General features: G+C 46.6%; 1 protein-coding gene across 6 annotated transcripts in view; it reads left to right on the top strand.

Moving 5' to 3' along the window:
- The window catches only part of LOC128335486 (integrator complex subunit 6-like), a 39,354-nt gene that overhangs the window by 15,691 nt on the left and 9,258 nt on the right, over positions 1-14,405 (top strand). For 3 of the 6 annotated variants that reach the window (XM_053273853.1, XM_053273854.1, XM_053273852.1), the window contains 9 exons: positions 605-694; positions 1,758-1,941; positions 2,963-3,091; positions 3,638-3,801; positions 4,370-4,522; positions 5,766-5,898; positions 9,962-10,056; positions 10,764-10,874; positions 13,467-13,682. In XM_053273853.1, coding sequence (XP_053129828.1) covers positions 605-694; positions 1,758-1,941; positions 2,963-3,091; positions 3,638-3,801; positions 4,370-4,522; positions 5,766-5,898; positions 9,962-10,056; positions 10,764-10,874; positions 13,467-13,682 — 1,275 coding nt within the window. Of the gene's footprint in view, position 1; positions 477-604; positions 695-1,757; positions 1,942-2,962; positions 3,092-3,637; positions 3,802-4,369; positions 4,523-5,765; positions 5,899-9,961; positions 10,057-10,763; positions 10,875-13,466; positions 13,683-14,405 lie in introns of those variants that run through there. The other 3 variants (XM_053273856.1, XM_053273855.1, XM_053273857.1) reach the window with 2 other exon arrangements.

The following is a 14,405-nucleotide window of genomic DNA, read 5'->3' on the forward strand; positions in this document are numbered from 1 at the left end:
TCCCTTGCTTCATCCTTTGAAAAACCTTTTTGCAGCGCTGCTGGAGAAATGGATCTGAACGCTCTGTGACGTACCTAGAAGACGTGAAGTAGACTCTTTGGGGCCTCGTTGCTATCCCATCACATAACCAGCAGAGGCTGCAGCAGTTGCCCCAGCCTTCAGCTAGTATTCAGTGGTCCACCTCCCTGCCCCAACTGTTGCTTGACGGTGGATGCGAGAAGGCAGCAACCTTGGGCGCAGCTCCTTGCTGGCTGGCTGCAGCAGCACTGGGGTGAGAGGAGCGAAGATGCCGTTAGGCTGTCTTGCTGCATGCTGGACAGGGGAGTGGAATGGAACCCAGCCTTTCTGGAGCGCAACTCTGTTGCACTTCTGACTACTACACTCGAACCCTAGTATGCCTTCTCCAATCTGCTGGCCATCTTGCCCCACTCTCCCCATCTGCTTTTCTTAACACTAAAGAACTGAAGGCAAACCTGGTGAGTAGTTTCTGGCAGAAGGAGAAAGCAGACATTGGTGCATCTTTAGAAGATTCTAAATTCTAGGCGTGTGCCACCGCTGCATTTTACACACGGACGAAAACTATTTTATTCTTTCCTTTCTGTAGGGGAGGAACCCTTTCTTCTTAGAGCCATCTATTTTAATTACCATCACAGATGGAAACAAACTGACAAATACCGCTGGGGTTCAAGAAGAGGTAAGAGATTGCAAAAGTGGTAACTGCAAAATATTGCCAGTGAACATGAAACGTTTCTTCGGAGTTGAGAAGTACAGCAATTGTATAGTTCTGCAGCTGCCTGATGCAACTTGGAATTTAATTGGATAAGGGTTTTTTTTGCAGAACTCTTGTTAAACTGCTCTACACTTTCTTTCAGGGACGTGTTAACCTCTCAGCAACCCTGAGAGAGATTGATGTGTCCAAAGCCACTTTGTGAACGTCATTACTGAGTCTGTGACAAAAGGCCCAAACACTTTGGGGTACCCTAGCTTAGGAAAGACTGAGGGGAGTATGGTAAAAGTAGTGAATGGAGAGAACATTTTCTCTCCTCTGACACTAGAACTCTGGGTCATCCAGTGAGCCTGATTAGCAGGAGATCAAGACAGAGGAGGAAAAAGTACTGCTTCACCAAAGTATGGATACTTCACCACGGGATTAATTTGTGGCATTCGCTGCATGTGGTGATAGCTACCCACTTAGATGGAGTTAAAAGGGGATAAATTTGTGGAGGCAAGTCTAACATAGGCATGTTCTCTTGACGGCTAAATTTAATGTCCATGTTAGGACACAGTATACCACTCAAGACTGCCTGGTGGGAGAAGCCTACAACTTCCATGTCCTGCTTATGGGTTTCCCAGAGGAATCTCATCTAGTTGGCCACAGCTGGATTTGATGGCCCTTCAGGATTGGCGTCTGCGTTCCTTTCCTACAGCATTTGTGGTGTAGCAGCGTAGAGAGCTTTAGTTACTATTCCCATTCAGAACTTTCCCATGTTCAGATCAAACTCCCTAGCTGCTGCACTGAAGAAGTACTGTAGGAAATACATCCATACAAAAATAGGGCTAATAGGAGATAGATCCATACATAGACTTTCCTTTTGCCCACTTGGCATTGCTTAACTCTGTAAACTGCTGGATGATTCAGAGATCATAAGCTGGGGATTTTTTGGCAGGGAGTTGAATCTGTTTTGTGTTCACTTCGATTTGTGATTAAGTGTGCCTATTGTTTCAGTGAAGTTCTGAGATGAATTATCTGTCTTTAGCTACATCTTCCTTTGAATTCCCCCTTGCCTGGGAGCGAGCTAACCAAAGAACCATTTCGTTGGGATCAAAGGCTATTTGCCCTTGTGTTGCGCTTGCCGGGAGCCTCTTCAGTGGAACCAGAACAACTAGGGAGTGTCCCCACAGACGAGTCTGCTATCACACAGATGTGTGAAGTCACAGGAGGTAGTGCTGCTTTGGTGCTGGGGGTGTGTGCTGGGGGTGGTCTCTTGCAAATCTTTTTGCTTGGAAGTAATGAAGAATGTTTCATCAGTGTGCTTTCCCTGGCTTGTATTTTCCACATAATATCTATCATGCCCGTGCTTATACTTCTGTGCAGGCCTCTTAAGAGTCACATATGTGTACAATCTTCCTCTTCCTCGCTATCATCAGTAGCAGCTTGCTTAGGACTGGCAGAACAATTCTAAAGCAGAAGCTGCCACTCTGTCTGCAAAGGAAGGGGTATTCCATTCTCTTTTCATCCCTTCGAGATGTGCCTTTCTGGGGGCCTGCTGAGTTGTCTTTAAAACACCATGACTGGCTGTTGAGGTCCTCGAGCCAAACGAATATGGGCCTTGTGGGTGGGTGTGCTGTGTTATTTCCAAAGATCTCTGATCTTCTTCCAAGCATGAAGAAGTTCTTATGTGAAATCTCTCTGCTTCTGTACGTTGAAGATGCAAGATCCAAACTTGTTTATCAAGGCACTGAGTGCTGTTCATGACTTTTTCCAAATTAGGAAGAGGGGGGAAAGTTAGTTTTCCTCTCCCTGGTTTGGAAGTGTTGGACTTTATTCAGTTCAGGGTTTAGTTTTGCAGAGAGGTAGCATTGGATTTCACTATTTGTAGGGTGGCGATTTTGGCCAGCAATACTGAACATTCTCAGTAGCTTCAGTCAGCCCAATCCTCTGAAGTAGGGGAGATTTGGGTGTTAATGGCAGGAGTGTATTGTGCATCCTGCATACGATATTACGTATCGTATAGGGTTTTTTCCAGAGCATGGCGGTGGTGAAAAGTTGGCCTCAACCTTAGCCCTGTTAGTATTTGCAAGTGCTACTTCTTTCCTGAGCACTGTTTAACCTGCAGCAATGCCTTGGACTTGGTATTGCTGCGGACTGTAGCTTTGCAGTAGGTTTCCTTTCACTTATAGAAGTAAAGTTGCCAAAGCCTGTCTCCCACAGCCTCACTCTCTTTCTGCTTTCTTACTGTAGGACGCTCCTATTGTGTTCGGACGCAAAGAATGTTAAACCAGTGCTTGGAATCATTAGCTCAGAAAGTTCAGAGTGGTGTTGTCATTAACTTCGAAAAATCAGGACCAGATCCACCCCATATTGGGGAAGGTACAGTAAACTCTTGATGCTAATTAATAATCTTTGAACAGACATGCTAGCTTCATTTCATGGCAGACCTCTCACGACCAAGCGATATTGTTGCTGAAATTGACTTTCTGTTAAAACCATTATTACCCGCCTTTCCAGTACTCAGTTGTGTTTTGACAAAACAGTTTGGTAATACAAACAAAACTTAGTAGACAAAATTCAGAAGGACAGAACCTGCAAACAACCAAACTAGCCTGTTGAAACAAAGGCCAAATGGAGGAGTGGTGTGACTCATTCAGAAGGCCGATGGGGAGGGGGAATTGCAGATCTTGGAGTTGCAAGTCCAGGGCTTTGTGGGCAATTGATTTGAAGGTTCTGCCTTTGCATTTACCCTGCCCCAGAAATGTGGCCAAAACATGAGTTTTCTTCTTGTTATAAATGTGTTTAATGTTGAACAGATTAAAGACAACTTTTGTTCAGTAACAGTAGAACATCTAAGTGGGGATTAACTGAAAAGCTAATGTGCCATGTTCCTTATTGCCCTCTTGTTTTCCTTCTGGATTTTAGATGGACTAGTGGATGCCACCAGGCCCATAAATTCTTTCGGTTCTCAGCCATGGCACAGTTGTCATAAACTTATCTACGTGCGGCCAAACCCCAAAACGGGTGTTCCTGTTGGACACTGGCCAATCCCAGAATCATTTTGGCCTGATCAAAATTCACCAACACTGGTAGGTAACTGGTTTTTAAAACAACTATGCACATACTGCTAGTATAGATTAATCTTAGTGGTACATGATTAGCCGAGAGTGTAAGCTGAAGCCTCTGATCCAAATCTCAGCCCTGCTAGGAGGCTACTGGATGGCCCTAGTCCACCTCTATCTCTTAGCTTCTTACATAGGCCTAATCTTGACCTACCTTCTAGAGCAGGGGTGGGCAAACTTGTTGTTTGCCAGTTGTGCTGGGGATGATGGGAGTTGTAGTTCAGCAGCATCTGGAGGGCCACATCTGCCTGCCCTTGTCCTAGAGTGTTCAAAGATGACTGCAATAATATACACGATACATTTTAGGAAAAGTGCTGGATAGTGCACTATGTTTTTTGCTATCAGTGGCTTGTGCTATCTGTTGTAGCTTGTCTTCCACTTTGAGAAGTGTGGTCTCCAGTGAATAACACCCATGATGCCCCAAAATGTCTCTCAGTTCTTTGGTGGCAGGCAGATGCACCTGGAGTTGATTGCAGGCCAGTTATGGCTTCCCTTTGCTCTCTTAAATGGTTATGACTCTCCTCTTCCTTCCAAGCCTCCCCGCACAGCCCATCCTGTGGTGAGGTTCTCCTGCGTGGACTGTGAGCCCATGGTTATCGACAAGCTTCCGTTTGACAAGTATGAGCTTGAGCCGTCGCCCTTAACGCAGTACATTTTGGAGCGGAAGTCGCCCCATGCATGTTGGCAGGTATGTGTGAGGTGCCCACTTGCCAGGGTCCCAAAGCTGAAGCGCCCAATAGGAAGTGAGCTAGAAACCACGCAAGGCAACTAGGACCTGTCCTTGGCAGCAGTAATTCCAGCGCTTGCATTTCATAAAAGCACCAAATTCACAGTGAGGACAGAAGAAGCCCTGATGCATTATTCGGTGGGTGGTTGACTGCTTTTAAATTGTGAGATTGTGAGGCCGTTTAATGTGGGGTCACCATGTGCCTAATCTGCTAAATGGGAGACTGGTCAGGTGTTGTAAGACGGTAACTTTCCAATTATAACACACACCCCTGTGAATTGTACGCAGTGCTGACTCCAAAAGAAAATGGAGGAAAATCATTGTCCAAGCTGCCTTATATTGAGTCAGACCCTTGGTTTGTCTAGCTCAATATTGTTTGCACTGACTGGCAGCAGCTCTCCAAGGTTTCAGGCAGGGGTCCCTAGCTGGAGATTCCAGGAAGTAAAGCTGGAACCTTCTGCATGCAGGTGCTCTTCCACTGAACTATGGCCCCATCCACTAAGGGGAAGATCTTTCTGTGCTCACATGAGTCACTCCATTTGAGATACACCCCACCATACTTGGACTCGTTTCTCTTTGCCCCCATTCGCCTGGACAAGAAAAGAGACTGCTAGTTGAGAAAAGATCTGTAACTCAGCAAGAAGCAGGAAACGGTTCTCTTGCTGGCAGGGTTCGGATCTGTTTGCACTTGCATTCTGCAGTCCCGGTCCACTGAGATGGAGAGGCAGGCAGATCCCTGACTAACATAGGCATTAACTGATTTGTGGTGGTCACATGCACAAAGTATTGGACAAATCCAGTGTGTTTAAAATTCCTTCTGAAACCTTAATGTCCACTGATGGGAGACGACACCTGGTTTGGCTAGATATCCAATAAGGGTAGCGAGCAAGTGTCTCTGTGCTGATCTGGAGAATCTTGGTGAGATGGTGGCCCTGTTTAGCAACGAAGCTGCAGTTTCATTATGTTGGAAGACGGTAAATGGGCAAAGCCCTAGCAGCAAATGGCATAGGTGAGAAGTCCTGCCTGTGCAAGGGAGCAAATACTTGTTGTGTAACTGGTCTTGATATTTGCACCATTACAACAAACCAAGCCAGAAAGTTGCCACTGTATTTTTAGCTCCTTGTTCTTGTTTAAAAATGGATCAGAAGCTCAGTTGCTGTTGTGGGTAAACCTTGCCTCCTCCCTCCCGCCTTGTTCTTCCCAGGTATTCGTGAGCAGCAGTGGAAAATACAGTGAGCTTTGCCATCCCTTTGGATACTTAAAAGCCAGCACCACCCTGACATGCGTCAATCTCTTTGTGATGCCTTACAACTATCCGGTCCTCCTTCCTCTCCTCGGTAAGCACCGTACGGCCTTGCAGCCCAGCCAAGTAGGATAGTAGCCTGTCTGTGTTGTCCGTGCTGTGTGTCTGTCTGGCCAGCCGTTTTCTACAACGGGATGGGAGACCAGAGAGTCTAGACTGTTGCAAATGGCTGCATGGGGAGAAGAGGATGTTTACACCCCCTCTCCCTTTTTTTCTCTGCAGCAGAGGAGGAGAGCCACCTGCTGCCAGTGCATGTTTGAAGCTGCTCACCTCTAGACTCGTAGCTTCTTCCTTAATTGGAGTAAGGTTCAACCTCCATTCTTTTCCCTCTTTCAGGGTGTGGTGTCTGGATATTCTTGCAGCAGCTTGTGTGGCCCCTGTTTTTTTGGTTTCGTTTTTGAGAAGGGATGTGTGGGGAAGAAGGAACCCCCCAGCGGACTCGAACCATGGCACAATTGGGGGAGGGGGGTCTTCTTCCCATGCTCCCTCTCTTCTGCCAGAATTAAGTACCTCTGGTGGACTTGGTTCCCCATTGGATTGATTGTACGGAAGCAAAGTAAATCTGTGGATCCCTGCCCTTGCTTTTCAATCTAGAACAGTGACCTACATATTTTTCACGGGTGGAGGGGACACTTGGGCAAAAACCAGTTCCATGGGAGAACCACTTCCCACTGTGCTGACCTCCGCACAGAACTGCAGTTTTCCCAGTGCAAGCAGACCCATAAAGAGGGACAAAGCCTTTGCTTAAAGCATTTTAGGAGGAAAGTGGGCTATACCTCCCAGCACTCTGTGCACACCTTCCAGGATGGTGCAGGGGCTCACGAGGGCTCCATTTCCCTTAAAGGAGCACCTCACCAGCACTGAGCAAAACGCAGTACTGCACAGTGAAGATAGTTATCCTTGCCTGGTGCCAGCGGGGCTGTACAGAGTATTTGGCTTTGGCTGAAAGTTCACACAGGCCCAATAAACCATTAGTTAGGGAGCTATACTTAAGCCACCATTGGCCCCAGGGCTTTACACTGAAGGACACTGATCTAGAAGGACCTCCTCCAAGTTAGCTTATAATGCTGCTCAAAAGGACTTGACGCCCACAGCAAAATTTTTATTTAAATAACAGAGCCAATGTTGTCCATGGGGTAACTCTGGGTCCAAACCTCTGCTTGCCTCTAGCATCACCGGATTGCCTTGGGAAAGTCATGTTCTCTTCTGCTCCCTATCTAGAATACAAACTTCCTGTTCTGCAGGGTTATCGTGATGAGGCGGGCTGGGTTGTAAAACTCTGCACACTAAAAGTAGTATAGAAATTATCTAGCACATCTAGTTCTTCAGCTTATTTTCTCCTAGATCCTGCTTGTTAAGCATTGTGCAGAGTGCCCCAGATGGGCTCTGACTCGATCACTGCTAAGCCTTGTGGGTTTTGTGGGAAGAGACGTGTCAGCTTTGTGTGGGTTTGTCTAGCAGCCAGAAAGCGTATGCTGTGTGTAGCACGCTCCTAATCGACCACCTTCTTCTCCACCTGGAGCCTAACAATGGGGCTCTGGTCATCGGTTCCAATCTGTGGCCCAATTCTCGCCCCATCTGAGAACTGCTGTGTATTCCCTCTCCTCTTTTCTTTTTGGAAAACACCAGAGACTTTAGTTCAGCAGTGCAAGCGTGTTTCTGCCCTGTAGGTGGACTTCAGAGTCATGATTAGGACCTGCTGGTTGTGCTGTACAAGATGTACAGCTCTTTTCTGCCACCCTTTGCTTTTGTGATAGAAAACAAATGTGGTGGTGGTGGGGACCCCTCCTTAGCATCTGTACCTCTCCTTCACGTGTTCTTTGCGGGCCTTAAGTTTTCAGTGCAGCTGACTAATGGCGCACAAGCAGCAGGGTGGAGATGCCAGACTGCATGAGTCACAGGCAAGATGTTTGTGGTGCAGTTCGGTTGCTCTGCAAACATGGGGATGACAAACAGCAGCGCGGGTGTCCTGGACGACTTCCTGTCTCCTGTGTAGGAACACATCCGGCCCCAAAGAGGGTCACACTTGCTTCCCGCCCGTCTTCTGGAAAGTATTAACCCCTCTCAGCCCATTTGCTTCCCTGGGGCGAAGTGGCTTCAAGATTTCAAAAAGCTGGTTTGAAGACTTGGGAATATACCTGTGGAGAAACCCAAGCCCTGTACCACCAACTCCCGTCCCACCTCAAATTGTACCGTGGGGGAGGGACCCTCTCTGATAGGATTTTAAGAACTGCTGAGCTTGAGCTGTGTTCCCTCTAAGGCGTGCGCATATGCACACGCTCACACATTTTTTGATGTCTGCCCAGTTAATTTTAGATCCCGCTCAGGTTGAATCAGGAAGGTCCCACTCTGAATCCATGTGTGCACACACTGCCTTGATACAGCCGCTCAGAACAAAACTCATCCTGCACACAGATGAAGAAAATTAGAGAGAACACTGCTGCTGAGGACCACTCCACTTTCTCTTTGCACAGGGTTACTCCAACCTTCTGTTTTCTCCAGTGTAGTTGGTGTAGTGAACCACTCACATTTTGCTTCTCTGGGCCAAAGAAAAAGGGAACTTGGGACAACTCCATTTTGTGACAGTCCCTCTAAATTTCATTTCTGCCATGCATGAAGAAAGAACCCTACATCAGAGGGAATATTTTCCCCTACATGAGCCCTTTCTCATGTAAAGTTGTGCTGTCGAGTCGGTGTCGACTCCTGGCGACCACAGAGCCGGGTGGGGGTTTTTTTGTTAGAATACAGGAGAAGTTTACCATTTCCATCTCCCACACAGTATGAGATGATGCCTTTCAGCATCTTCCTATATGGCTGCTGCCCAATATAGGTGTTTTCCATAGCCTGGGAAACATACCAGCAGGGATTCGAACCAGCAACCTCTTGCTCCCTAGGCAAGTTACTTCCCTGCTGCGTCACTCGTATCGGACCCTATTTCTCAGATGCTTATGCAACTCCTCCACATTCTTCCTCCTAGTTTGGTGCTGCCTGCGATGAATTGTTTGCCTTTCTTTACACGAGGAGGTCACCACATTGTTAAAGTGAGCGTGATTGGCTGCCCAAATGTGGCTGAGTGAATAAAAGCCCTGCTGCTTCTGGGTTGCCCATCCCTTCTCATATGGGAAGGCCATGGAAAGTGGGTGGTATTGGTTGGCCATGAGGATACCCAGTCACTAGAGACCATTGCCTTGGATATTCTTTCTGTCGAGTACCTTTTTGGGCACTTCTTGCAACGAACACGGTTATTTGTCTGCCTCATCAAAAAAATGAGACCTACAGGATGACTTGTTGGAAATAGTTCAGTAGCTCTTAAGCTATGAAGATCTTCTTGGGTAGTATGCCTCCCTTCCCCCCACCCTTCATTTTAATGATCTGGCATATAAAATAATATTTTGAGGTATGTTCACCATCCTCCTGTTCCCCTCTCCCAGTTGTCTTGGGATCATGAGGGGACATTAGGAATAAGCTGGGTTCAGTGATGAAAATATTCCAAGCGGTTGGCTTTTTTGTTTGTGTGTTAAAATGTTTTTGTACCGCCCACTCTAATTTTCCAAGGGAGTTTACAAAGTGGAAAAAAGGCCAAGTTTTCAAAGTGCAATATAAAAGTGCAAATATCCAAACAGTTAAATTAGCAATTCTAAAGCAACAGCCCATTGAAACTTTAAATGCCTGGGAGAATAAGCAGGTACTTGACTAATGTCAAAGGGATAATGCTGTAGGTGCCAGGTGAGCCTCCCTAGGGAGGGAGTTGCACAAATGAAGGCCCTCTTTCCAGTGGCCACCTGCCTTCCCTCAGGTGGGCTTCAGAAGTTTCAAAGTTTCTTCCCTTTGTTAAAAGCGAAAACTGGGTTTTTATTGCGGTAGTAAAAATCCTGCTTCAGCCCCTGATGGGGTCTGTAGATTCCTGCTGTTCTTGTGAGATGGATATACCAGAAAATGAGGAAGTCCAATGGGGAAACTGCTCTAAGAAGCATACATATCCTTTGGATCTCCATTCTTAACGGGGTCATTCTGTGGAGCAAGATATAGGTGGGATACTTTAATGGCAGCGTACGTTATCCACATTTTGTGACTTGAACTGTTCTTCTTCTTTACAGATGACTTGTTTAAGGTTCACAAACTTAAGCCAAATCTGAAGTGGCGGCAAGCTCTGGACAACTACTTAAAAACCATGCCTCCTTACTACTTACTGGTACGTACCTCTCTGTCTGCTTGGTGGTTCTAAACAGATTGGTGACGAATAGTCCATGGCAGAATAATTACTCTGTGTGTGTGCGCGCGTGCGTGCGTGCTCTCTTCAGAGCCAAATGGTTCAAACACCAGTATTCAGAAGTCCTTAAAGCTTGCAACTTGGAATGACTTAATCATCCCTCCTTATTCTCTTGGAGTTGCTCTCTAGCACAAGTCTTGACTCTTCTCCCCCGCTTCTGGTTGGGCTAAGTAACTGCAGATCTCTGTGCTGCTGCTAGTCATGTGGACAAGCTCCTGGTACCCCAGGATGGCAGCATTTAATGGAACTGTCTGGGCTGGGGGAGGGAGGGAGGGAGGGAGTCGGGTGGCTGGGCAGGAGCAACATAAACTACCTGCATAGCTTGGGCGAGATGCCATAGTATGGACTTGCATCATCCCGGCAACCAGGGTCTCAAGCCGTTGTGCCGAAACAGCCAGCGGTGCCAAGCTGGTGACGTGGTCTGACCCCCACTGCAAGCTGGCTAAACCACTAGAAGTACTACTTGAATCCTTGCTTCCAAAAGCAGCAAACTAGGGCATGAACTCAGTGCTCTGGCTTCATGTGCATTGATCTGTGAGATCTTTTTTTATTAAAACTTTTTTTAAAAAAAAACAAAAAAACCCAGATTGATTCTCTTCTTACTCTTGTGTATTTTGTTTTCCTTATAGCCATTAAAGAAAGCCCTAAGGATGATGGGAGCTCCAAATCTGATATCAGATAATTTAGATTGTGGACTTAGTTACAGTGTTATCTCTTACCTTAAAAAACTCAGCCAACAGGTAGTATCGATCAACACCTTTGCAATTAGAAGTAAATTGATGATATTTTAGTGTGTGTTGCTCTCCTGAAAAAAAAAATGTCCCTCTTTTTGTTTTCTCTTTTTCTTTTTTTCTTTTTGCATTCAAGATGGCTAAAGACCCTGATAGCATTTCTGTTTCAAACAGGTGGTGGTTGGGTGGGGCTCTAGGATGAGGAATGGAAGAGGTTAAAGACTGAGTGACCTGTTAACTATTTGCTTGGTTTTGGTTGTCCGAACACTGCTGGCAGTGGGCATTTGCCGAGATGGAAGTAGAAGCCGCTATTAATCTGTGCTGTTGGTGGACAAAGGCAGTACTGCTTCTGTTAGTGTTAAAAAGCGCCATCTAAGATGTAGCTCAGGGAATGAGCATCATCTTCCCTTAGTCAAACTATACCTCTCCCTTTAACATGTAAGAGTCACAAATGTGTTGGCTCTGGCTTTTAACCTTTCTATCAAACTTCTATGTAACAGTGCAAAAAGTCTAATTCTACGTTTGCAGCAGAATGAGGTGGGAATGAAATTAAAATGGATCCCATTTTTAATATGTTTGAGAGCTCTCTGCTAGTTTTCTGCTTGCAGAGCAGGGAGGAGGAGAAGCATAGAAGAGCAATAAACAAAAATGGTGTCTCCCGCCATCTGTCTGCAGTGCTACAGTCCAGTCCACCATCTGATCCTGCTGCATGTAGACTAGGTCTTAGATCATGCTAACGCTTTAGGCCATGTCGTGGTTAATTAAGTACCAGTTGTACATAAGATGTCTCTCCCTGCCCTTGCTACAGTAGTATACAGCACCTTTTCTGATACTTTTGATGCCGAGGTGGGGAGAGGGCAAAAAGCAGCGGGCCTGTTCGGGCACTGCAGTGACATGGGCACTCCTCTCCTCTGCCCCACTTTGCTGTCTTGGATAGTTGGAGGAAACTGTGTGAGCATTTCTTGCCTGTTTAATAATCGCTGGCTCTAGGTGATACTGGCGTTACAGGGACAGACACAGACACATCATTTCCTGTAGGCAGAACTCAGAGTTATTGAAGCAAGGCTCTAATGTTCAAATAATGTGTAGCAGAACAGCCAAGGCAAAGTAAAACTATAGAGTAGCGCTTCTCGAACTTGGGTCCCCAGATGTTGCTGGACCCGAACTCCATCATCCCCCCAACCACAAGTGTGAGAACCCCTGCTGTAGGAAACGGCTGGGATTTGAACACTCAGATCTCTTTTTCCAAGAGCCTGTAACTTCCTCAGTGTTCGTTTTGCTAGACTTGGAATAAAACCATTGCAATGCCTCGAGGTAGGTAGGTAGGTCTGTGTTAGTGGTATTGCTGCACCTGTTATTAAGTGTTTTATTGCACTTGTGTTGTGGCAGCTGATGCCTGTGTCCTCCGTAGAATTAGAAGACCTGAGTGTTGGAAAAACCAAACCAAATGCTACATTCCACTTAGAAGATTTGTGAAAGAGGAAAGTGCATGTATTGTAGGGAAAACAGGCTGTTACCTAGATGAGGGGTGGCCAGTGTTCCAGCTGTTGAAACTACAACTCCCATCATCCCCAGCCACTATAAATTGTGACTGGGGGTGATAGAAGCTGTAGTTCCAATGACACATGGAGAGGCTTCTGGTTGGCTACCCCAATTTTAAAGGTTCCAGCTGGAATAATGCATCAGTAGTTAAGGAGGTTTAAATGGCAGAATGTTTTCTTCCGAGAAACGTCTGATAAAGGAAGTTAGCCATAGGCTCTTTGTTTTAGCAAGTGAGGTTAAAACATTAGGTATAGGAGCCAGCCAGCTATTAGGCATATTATATCCCAGATCAATGGGATTTGGGGGTGTGCATTTTTGACCAGAAGGCTCCCATGCCATATTGTGCGCACTCATTTTTTGAAATTGCTGGCATGTGGAACTAGTTGCTCCTGGGCACTGAATCTTGGGCGATGGTTGCAAAGCTTGAATCCTCCTGTCTTCCTTGCTGGGGCCAACTCCTGCTCATTTTAAATACTGAGCATGAAGGTTCTTGAATGCCACAAATCTTTCCTAGCGCAGCCTGCTAAGGCGGCTAATTGCAAGGTGAAGCAGCAGTGCAAACATTTGCATTGCTTACCCAGCTTGGCTGTTGCCCTGGGTGAGCACTGGCGCACTCTTCGGTCCTGCCCAATGGAGAGATCTATGGCCGTTTCCAGAAGTGACGCTGTTTGCATCAGAAGTGCTGTTTGTATTTTCTGCTTGTCCCTGGACGATATGAAGAGGCTACCTTGATAGGAACAAGAGCCAGTGGGGGCTTGCTTTGGGCAAAACTGTCTCTAGGGTCACTTGCGAAAACTCCCTGTGCGACTTGAATGCTGGTGCAGTTGTACGAATGGTTATCCAGAACACGACCGTGCTTCCAGCTGTTTGCCTTCAGTCTTTGCAGAGACCTGTTGCACGCTGTGGTCTTAACCCCGGCTCTGTTCTTGGCTTGGTCTCGCTGTGTTGAACGAGGGCAGGCTTTGGCTGCCTCCTTGGTGTAGCTGGAATCTTGTGTTGTGCTGGAATTGCCTGCCGGTGCTTTCCGCTCCCCTTAACGTACTTTCTGGTTCTGTTTAGACGAAGATAGAGTCGGAGCGGATAATAGGCTCGGTGGGGAAGAAAGCGCCGCAAGAGACTGGCATTAAGGTGAAGAACCACTCCAGTGGCCTCTCCCTGATCCAGAGCAGGGATTTCAAACAGCTGCTTCAAGGCATTGTGGGAGAATCTCCGCTCAGGCTGTCTGAAATGAACGTGAAGGAATTTGCTGGTTTTCACATAGGACTCTTGAATAAGGTGAGGCTGATATGGCACATGATGGCGAACCCAGCTCTCGCCTTGCATCCTCCTCTTAATTCCTTACCAGCTCAGGTCTTGCAAAAGAGCAGGTAAAGGGGTCTTGTGTGGCAGCTCTGCTCTGATGCAGCTGAATTGTGCCGGGGTCTGTGAAGTGTCAGGTCTACTCCACTCTGGCCTAAGCACAAGGAGTAGCAGCGAACACAAGCTGTTTTGAAAGACAAGAGCACAGACCCCTACTTGGGACTTAGCTTTGGGACTGCCGACTCCGATTGCAAAGCCTTTTGTAGCACCCAGCCACTGTGTCCAGAATGTGAACAGCAGTGCCAGCTCCCTCTTATTCTTTGAAACTTGGGCCTTTCTGGATGCTTTATTTATTAAAATACTCTTGTACTACTCTTGCACCAATTCAAAAGCAGTTTACATCAAAGTAAAACATTGCATTACTACAAAGCCAGTTTTTAAAAACCCCAATCTAGAACCATAGTAGCATCCAAACCTTAGCAGAACAGTCATGGGAAACCTGGATTTCACTGAAATGGCCTGGTGAGAGTGGAAAGTCTGGTAGCCCCTTTGAAAGAGCGAGGTAGCTTTCCTAACTTTCTAGGAGGGGATTCCATAACTCTGGGCTCTTGCAGAAAGAGGCACCCCTTGGCTATTGCCATGGGAACTTGTCGTCCTATGAGTAGCACAAATAGGACATGCTGACTAGATCTCCTTTTT

This window comes from Hemicordylus capensis, chromosome 11 (assembly GCF_027244095.1).
Source record: "Hemicordylus capensis ecotype Gifberg chromosome 11, rHemCap1.1.pri, whole genome shotgun sequence".
In the NCBI taxonomy this organism is placed as follows: Eukaryota; Metazoa; Chordata; class Lepidosauria; order Squamata; family Cordylidae; genus Hemicordylus; species Hemicordylus capensis.